Below are 9,236 nucleotides of genomic sequence, written 5' to 3'. Positions count from 1 at the left end.
ATATCTCATTTATATATGTTCATATACTGTCAGATATGAATATTTTTTCCCGGGATAATGATATAAAATGTCCGGGAAAAATATTCATATCTGACAGTATATGAACATATATAAATGAGATATGAACAGATATAAGTTTTACATGCCCATGTATAGAGCATATATGATCATATATGGTTATCTATCGCCATATATGATTCTGATCACCATATATGATTATATATGCTCTATACATGGGCATGTAAAACTTATATCTGTTCATATCTCATTTATATATGTTCATATACTGTCAGATATGAATATTTTTCCTGGACATTTTATATCGCATTATATCCCAGTCTGGTCATATATACATCGCGTCTTGTCATATATGATCATGTACAGTGCCGATATAGTTATGTATGACCATATATGAACTTATATGATCAGATCTTGTGTCATGTATAATATACGATCTGATCATATATGGCAATAGATAACCATATATGATTATATATGCTTTATATATGGGCATGTAAAACTTATATCTGTTCATATCTTATTTATATATGAACATATATAAGTTTTACATGTTCATATATAAATATATACTGTCAGATATGAATATTTTTTCCCGGGCTGAATAATATGAATTGTTATCATTTTAAGTAGGTTAAAAAATATAGTAAACTATATGTAAACATGTGCTAAATGAAATTTACTTTTGTTCTCGTGCAAAGCGCGCCGGGGCATGACGCAGCCATGATTTGATTGGATCGTTTATATCCTTGTTGATTACAAGAATTTTCGTAAAACGACAGCGGACGACACCTATATATAAATTAAAACTAATTTAATTCATAATTTATATAATTGCTATTATAAATATAACGTGATAGATCAAAAATAAAATAGAAATAAAAAGTTACATAGTTAAACATTAGCATAAATTTGTTATGCTTATTTTGATATAATTTGACTTACTTGATATGACATCGTAAAGCTTTAACTTTTCAAATGCTTTTTTCTTGTGGGCTCCGTGGAAGCTATAATTCGAAGCTAATGCATTGCTCATTATTTCCTGCATTAGTTTTACTACAGTACTTTTTACGTCATTTTGTACAAAAATACCCAAGTCCTTAATCTACAAGAATATTAATGTTTTGTTATTCACTTTGTTATTTACTTTTCTTGTAGACGTAACTCATATTTATATAACTATACTCTTGATGGTTTACCTCTCTCAGCAGTGCGCAAGGCTCGAGATCTCGGGGTCTTGTTCAGTGCGGACTTATCATTTAATACACATATACAATCAATAGTTTCATCTGCTTATAGAACGCTTGGATTCATCCTCCGATGGGGTAGATTTTTTAAGAATATAACCACTTTAAAATTATTATACTGTACGTTACTTCGCCCCAAGTTGAAGTATTGTTCCATAGTTTGGTCTTCGTATTTTGAATGTCATCAGTTATTGATTGAACGTGTGCAGCACAAATTCCTGCGTATGGCTGCTTATCGGCTAGGTAATCCCATGTCAATTACTTGCCATGAATACTGCACTATATTAGATAGATTAAATCTGCTATCGTTAGAAAGTAGGAGACTAACCTTTGATCTTACATTTATTTTTAAGCTTCTTAATCACTCTATTGATTGTCCAGATTTGTTGGAACGTATCTATTTTAACATCCCGACTAGAGAATTAAGACAGTACTCCATCTTCCACCTCGAGTATCACCGTACTTGGTATAGCGCAAATTCGTGTGTAAATAGGCTAATAATATCTGCAAGTAATTTCTCCAATAGGGTTGACTTTTTTGGTGGCTCTGTATCAACTTTTAAACAAAAACTTTCTCGTCTACTCTTGTAACCTGAATTTCTCCATATTATGTTGTAAAATTTTTATTTTATCTTATTGTTCTCGTTTTTTCTTTTCTCTTTGTACGCTAAAGGGTTTATTACCCGTTAATAAAGTTTATTATTATTATTATTATTAAAAAAAATTATGAGGTGCACAGTTAATATAATTTAATTTTGAAAATCATCATAGTCATATAGAAGAGGTCAAGTCATCTAAAAATTATTAAAATAAAACTGTGATGCTATTGCTATGAGTACTTGAAACCTTATTTAAAAAACTAATCAAAGAAGACCGCAATAAGAAAACAATTTTAGAACTGAAATATTTTTTTGCAGTAGTCTAGTTTATCTGTGCAAAAATTATTTCATTTTTAACTTTTCATAAGATTCAAGTTGTACTGAAAAACCAAATTGACTTTATAATCAATCTTTTGTAAAATGGTTCTTTCGGATTTGAGTTGAATTTTCAATTTGAAGCTTTATGTACAGAAGATATACTTACTAAATTGTTTTTATAAAGTATGTCAGTTGATAAACGTCGTTCTTCTTTTATTAAATCAGCTTCCGATAATAAAGGATAAGCCTTCAAAATTTGACTTGTAGTTTTTTCAATATCTTTGTCCGTCGTTTCTGTTGTCATCAATTTTGTTATATTACGCATTTCAGCGATTAATGTATTTATTTTTAAATTAATGTTAGCCATTACTCGTAAAACTGTTCTGTTGCAATCTTCATCTATAAAAACAATAAAAATATAGTTTAAAAAAGATGATATAATTACGAATATTTTTTTTAGTAGATTTGTTTGTTTCTTACGATTTTGCGTCAAACTTGACTGTTGAGTTAGTGACAAATCGTTAGATTGCTCATTTATAGATGAAATTTGATTTTTTCTTATTTTTGTATGAGATTTTAATGTATTTCGATCAGATTTTTTGGTCTCACTATCATTACCGCTGGGGCCTACGTCGTCGCAGTTAATCGATGGAAAAGGGTCAATAACTGGAGATGACTTTTTAGTTGTTTTGTTTTTTTCAATATCAGAATCAGTATTAATATCTGACATTATTAAAGCCTGTGAACACTTTTTCTTTCCACGTTTAAAAGTTTCTAAAAAAAGAAAATAATAACGATAATTAAGGTTAATATTCATGAGTTTTTTACAAATGCATAGAATTTTGAAAAATATAAGAAATTATCGTACTCGTCGAAACCAATATTTTTTTGACGCTTTTGACAAACTCCAATTTTCGGCCGTATTTTCTTAATCCTCAACAGCCCTTAATGTTCTTGATTTACTTTTATACAGAGGCCAATAACAATGAGTTTTGCGAGGTGTCAACCATTTTTCAGGAGCAAGACTGACGCCATCCTCAAATTCAATAACCGCATATCTATCAGATGGCATCTTGATAAGAGCTTAAAATTTGATACATTCAGAATTAATTTTTAAAAATAAATATTTAGGTAAATGATGTGGTAAATAACTGTGTATACGGTAAATCACCTAATAGGGCAGTTAAAACTCCAATTTGCTATGCATTTCAATCTTCTACAGCTAACTCATATATTGTACATCCCATCCTTGTGCTTTTTTATAAGCAGTATGCAGTACTTGCATTTCGACAAGATCTTGTGATTCACGCCTACTGCCTCCTATTCATCACCTGCGTATTAACGAGTTGCCGGACACGCGTAACTAAGAAGCGTGACACTTCGTCTCATGAACGTCCGTATGTAAGAAGACGTCTTCCTACATATGGATGCTCGTGAAATAAAGTGCCATGCTTCTAGTTACATCCGTCAATTCAATAACGTGCAAGCAATGAATAGGAAGCAGTAGGTGTGAATCACTAGATCTGGCCGAAATGTGCAAGTAAATCTCAGCACTGGCTTATAAGTCTCGTTAAATCTTAATTATCAGAATGTAGAAATGGAAAAACGACAAATCCTGATTTGTGTGGGAGTTTTACACATTTGTTAACAATATCACTGAGTGGTCGTAAGGATAATCTTTCGCTGCGTGTATATTGAACTTTATATATATCCAGCAATGATGATGGGCATGGAATCTTGAAAAAATCTTCCTTGGAAGTGAGCTGTCAGCCTATTATCATAAATTCTTGGGTTTCACGACAAGAAGCTATATTTTGAATCTCAAATATGTCACCATTTTTCAGAATACAGCAATTATCAGCATTTTCAGTAGTTTTAATGGTAAAATTTGATGATTTTATAACTTTATACTGTGGATTAATGCAGTTCTCAGGCAGAGGACCTTTGACATGAAGAGAAATTGCAACAAGTTTTAAATCATCGTTTGTGCTTTTATTGTAATTTAAACATTTGTTTTTATTTCTTCATAGTGTCGAGCTACTTGCTGCAGTGGTTTCTCTGGTTTACGTATAATCTTTTTCAGTATTTGCATGAAATTCTCAAATTTAAATGCCCTAAACTTTTCTATAGATGCACTAAACTTCTCTATAGATCCATGTAATTTTGCATCTTCTACGAGGTGGATAATACCATGAACGTTGTGCGTTACATGATGCACGCTGTATATTTTAGCGAATGACTTGATAAAATGTTTAACAAGACTTTCTGCGTAGTTCAGTTTATTCGGATGCCGTTCCACGTCGCATAATATTCTGATTAAAACATGAAGCGTCATGAAGTGTTCGTACATCGCTTTTGGCAAGATCTTTCTTAAAACAATTGGTCCCGTATAAAGAAGAAATTGTCGAAATTCAGTAGCTTTCCACAGCTTCAAAAACTCTAAAGTTTGAGGTCTTTGACCAAATTCTTTTGAAATAAATGGTTTCATATCATTTTCAAGCCGTTTCGAGATTTTAAGAATTTGTAGACGGCCGAGTCTATACGTGTTCTCGCCGTGAATTCATAATGTTAACATTTTTTAACAACACCTAACAGTATTAGGTGCATGTAATCTAAAGTTACAATACATTAGATACCAATCCCAGTCCTGGTATAGAATCGAGAATCGTTCTCTTTTCGTGGTACTTCTTATCACGATAATCTAAAAAATCTTGATCCGTTCGTCTTTCGGCATTTAATTTGGGAAAACATCTGCGATTTTTTTTTGTCTTCTCTTTTGTTATATATTTTGTGCAACTATTAAATCCGGAAAACTTTTTTACGCATAAAATAAACGATTTTGCAGGAGCATCGCAAACGATAAATTGAATCGAAAATTTGTACAGTTTTTCTCCAATAATAATGCCATTTTTGCATAACTCAATAGCTTCTTGAACAAATTGGTCTAAATAAATGTTAGCATCTTGAGGTTTTTGGTGTCCGTAATATACTCCAATCATGAAAACTTCTTTATAGGGTATAATATTTCCCAAAATAGGCCAAAGCGCTGCCGTAGAAGAATTAAATAAGGGAACTCCATCAATATTTATAGCAATAGCTATTTCGTCAACAGTGAAATTTTTAATTCTATTACAAGAGTCCCGAATACTTGAAGCAAGCCCGAAATGGTGGTACTCTTCAGAAAAAACTTCTCAAATATTGGTTTGTTTTGCAGTCTGCAATAAAGTATGAGGGTCACATGGTAATACTGTGGATAAGCTTGGGACTGATTTTAATATAGTAAGCAATTTTTTCAAGCTGTTATGCGAAATTTTTTCAGTAACAGCCCATTCTCCCAGTTTTGCCTTAATATAATCCATATTTTGAGAACTGTCCACCAATGCTTTATCTATCACAGGGACTTCAACAATGGAAGTTACGTTTCGATCAATATCAATATTGTCGTCGCTGCTTGGATAAGTGTCTATTGAAAAAGAATTATTTCTAGCTTGCGTAGAAGTATAATCTTCATCCGACAAAGTTTTAGTATCAGACAAATTATTTGCATTTATTTCAATGCTTTCTGGTAATGAGTTGAAAGTTAAATTTTGCGTAAGAAACACTTGATGTATTTGCAAGTTCAATCGATGAATTAGTTGATTCAATCGATGAATTAGTAGGTTCAACGGATGCATTACTAAGTTTAGTGTATTTATCAATCGGTTCAGATTTATGTTCCCACTGTCGAACAATTTGAACGACACGCCGACGTCTTTGTCGGTCACGAATTTCAAAATTACTTTTCCGTTTACGTGATTCCATCTATAAAAAAATTTTTTTTTGCAAATGTAACAATTTAAGCCAAATTACACTGTCCGACAAAAAAAAGCATTTTTCTTTTTTAGGGATTGTAACATATTTTTAAATAAATTTGTTGAACGTGCTGAATCTAAATCTAGTGTAAAAATAGCTCAGCTCATCAAGATTTTGAAAAATTTTAGATTAAAAGTATAAAAAAACTACTATTTTTACCATCTTCAAGTAGCTGTATCTCGGTAACTTGACGTAATAAAAGGGTGTTTGACCGTTCAAATTAAGGATTAAACCTTTACGTTTTTAAAGATTAAGCACAAAGATAATATGCATAATTTATGAAAAAATGCATTTTTCTTTGCAGAAAAAAAATTGTCTCCAAATGATGTCAGGAATCTATCATTAATAGGTTTTTCACAAATTACATTGTATATTAATAGTATATGATACATCATTTGACATTCTATGTTAAATGAAATATAAAAATATACAAACATAATTTAAAAAATATCGATTTTTGAAATAATCTATAAACTTTGTCATATTCGAGTAAAATAAATCTTAAATATATTTTTAATAATTTTTCTTCTTGACATATATATACATAACTTTATAAAAAAATTAATATTTTGTTAATATTAATATTTAACATAGAATATTTCATTATTTCATATTTGACATAGAATATTTCATATATACATGGAGAAAATTTTATAGTAAAAATTACTATAATATATGTAGTTGCAAAGAACAACAAGATTATTTTTAAAGTAGTATGTAAAGCTGAAAAATTGTATAAATTAACGTAATTTTTACAGTTTTATAAAGCACTTTATTTTAAAAATAGTTCTCATGGTTCTCAATTACTGTACACTATAATAATTTTTATTATAAAATTTTCTCCGTGTAATAACATATATATTAACAAGAATCGTTTTTTTAAGTAGTTTAAAATTTTTGCAATTTTTATTAATTTTTTGTACATACGGTGTGCGTATTTAAAGAACATTTAGAGGATTTTTCAAAGATTTCATGTTGCCACATATGTATATCTTCGGAATAGTTTTTGAACATCTTTTGAATATGCATGCTGTATGAATTCTCATAAAAATAAATAATATATATATATATATATATATATATATATATATACATTTAAAAGCAAAATAATATATATACGCATAATAGAAAACAGTTGTACAAAAATCATAATACAGAGAAAAATATTCCAATAAATATTACTTGTTCCAAATATATCGTAAGTTTTTATATTCACAAGTATATCACAAATTCATAATACGCATCATAATTCAAATTTTAAGGCTATTGTCAAGATTATAATTTTTGTTAACCCTCCATTAGGCACAATCTACAAATAAGTAATTATTTTAATCCACATTACTAATACTTCCATTTTTTATTAATTTTAATATTTATTAATTTGTTTTTTACGGTTATGGAAGGTATTTTATTTACCCCAAAGGGGCCTTAAAGGGCGTTTTTGAGGAACGTTCCCAAACCTTTACAAACTTGGCGTTTTGTAGGGACGTACCCAACCCTGTACACACATCAAGATAACATATAACCTTACAATATATTGCCTCCCTACCCCTTCCAATGTCTCCTCCCCAATCCCTTCCCCCGGTCCGCTTCGTCCTCGTCGTCGTCCGATCCCATCAGCAATTTATCCTCCATTTTCTTCACAATATCCTCTTCTGTCAACTCCTCTTTTTTCTCGTTTTCCTCCTCTTTCCTTTTCCTTCTCATTTCCCTTTCCTTTCCTTCTTTTATTCTTTCCTCCACCGACTTGTCTTCGTCTATTTTTACTTTCATCCTACTTCCTTCCTTTCTTCTTGCTTCCAATATTCTCCATTTATCCTCCTCACTTCTCAGCTTTACCATAAATGTCAGCCAGTCCCCTCGCTGTCCTATCATAATCACCTCCTTCACCTCCACCTTCACTCTCAATCCTTCTGTGAATAATTGTTTCACCTTCTTCCAGTTTGCGTTGTTTCCTCCCCATCTATTCTTCTCAACTCTGATTATCACGTTCTTCCTTCTCTTCTCTTCCTCGTCTTCTTCCTTCTCTTCGTACCACCATTTTTTCCTGCTTACTTTTTCCTCTCTTTCCTTACTCTCGTCCTTCTTTCTTTTACCCGAAACTTGCTCCATTTTATATACTTTCCTTTTCAAGATTTCCACTTCTTCTCTCAGCTCTTTCATTTCCTCCTTAATGTTCTTCATCGTCCTCGTTGTTCTTCTTTTCATTACCTTCTCAATCGCCTCCACATCTATCTCCACCGTTCCTCTGATCTTCGTACTTCCTTCCATCTTTCTTTCCTTCTGCGGTATCTGAAATAAATTATCGAATATCTTATGATTATTTTCTCTGCTTATCGCCTATGTACTCTCCTGCATTCTTCTCCTTCTCTATTTCACCATACCCTTCACCCTTATAGCCAATCCTTACCTTTGAAACTATTCGCAATCACTTTTCTCTATATTATAGCCTTCTTTCTTTTGTCGTGCTTTTCGTTACGCAGCTCGCTTTTACAGTCGCCACGTGCGTTTCTTACCTGTTCCCCTTCTTACTTTCTATCCCTTCTATCGAACTCCCGTTCTTGCCACCTGTCCGTTGCACGCGTTGCGGCGACATCGGTCTGTTCTGCCGCCTTCTATCTCTTGCTTTGCCGTCCGTCCGTCGCACACGTTGCGGTGATACTGGTCTGTTTGCGACGCGCGCGTTGTGCATCCGCCTTACTTCCTTCTCGCCTCCTGTGCCATCTCCTTGCCTTTACCATCTCCTCCAGTCAGCCCTAACCTCTTTCTACGGGCTCTTTTTCTCCGACTGTTTTCTCTTACCCTGCTCCGCTTTTTTTCTCGCCTCCATTTCCTGCACCTCCTCTTTGCCTTCCTCACACCCTCCGCTACTCCTCCTCCATCATCCTCCTCCCTATTACACTCTTCCAGATACTCTTAACTTCCTTACTATAATCTACCTGTTCTCCCGCCGAGGGCTACGGGGGAACCCTCAATTTGTTTTTTACTGTTTTTACTTACTTTTATGTCAAGTCTAGCTAATAGCGTTGAAGAAAATTTATAATAATAAAATAAATTTATAATAATAAAAAAATATTGCTAACGAGAAAGGTTAAAAAAAACTATTATTTAAAAGAATTATTTAAAAGAATGATATTAAACTGAGTAATCACTTTTCTTGGCAATAGAGTAATTCTTTTCTGTGAATAGTGTAAAAATAAAAA

At 32.1% G+C, this 9,236-nt stretch overlaps 1 protein-coding gene across 1 annotated transcript; it reads right to left on the bottom strand.

The window, feature by feature from the left end:
• Positions 1–5,372: 5,372 nt before the first annotated feature.
• Positions 5,373–8,489, bottom strand: LOC112463942 (rho GTPase-activating protein gacV-like). Its single transcript, XM_025030677.1, has 3 exons — positions 8,444–8,489; positions 7,781–8,325; positions 5,373–5,982 (listed from the first exon to the last, which is right to left on the bottom strand). The coding sequence occupies exons 2-3, from the start codon at positions 8,302–8,304 to the stop codon at positions 5,373–5,375; spliced, it is 1,134 nt and encodes a 377-aa protein (XP_024886445.1). The 5' UTR covers positions 8,305–8,325; positions 8,444–8,489.
• Between the last annotated feature and the right edge of the window lie 747 nt (positions 8,490–9,236).

The sequence above is a fragment of the Temnothorax curvispinosus genome, unplaced genomic scaffold (genome assembly GCF_003070985.1).
Source record: "Temnothorax curvispinosus isolate PA1 unplaced genomic scaffold, ASM307098v1 QBEX01013742.1, whole genome shotgun sequence".
NCBI classification, from domain to species: domain Eukaryota; kingdom Metazoa; phylum Arthropoda; class Insecta; order Hymenoptera; family Formicidae; genus Temnothorax; species Temnothorax curvispinosus.
The sequence above is the reverse complement of the archived record's forward strand: the minus strand, read 5'-3'. Positions and strand labels throughout refer to the sequence as shown.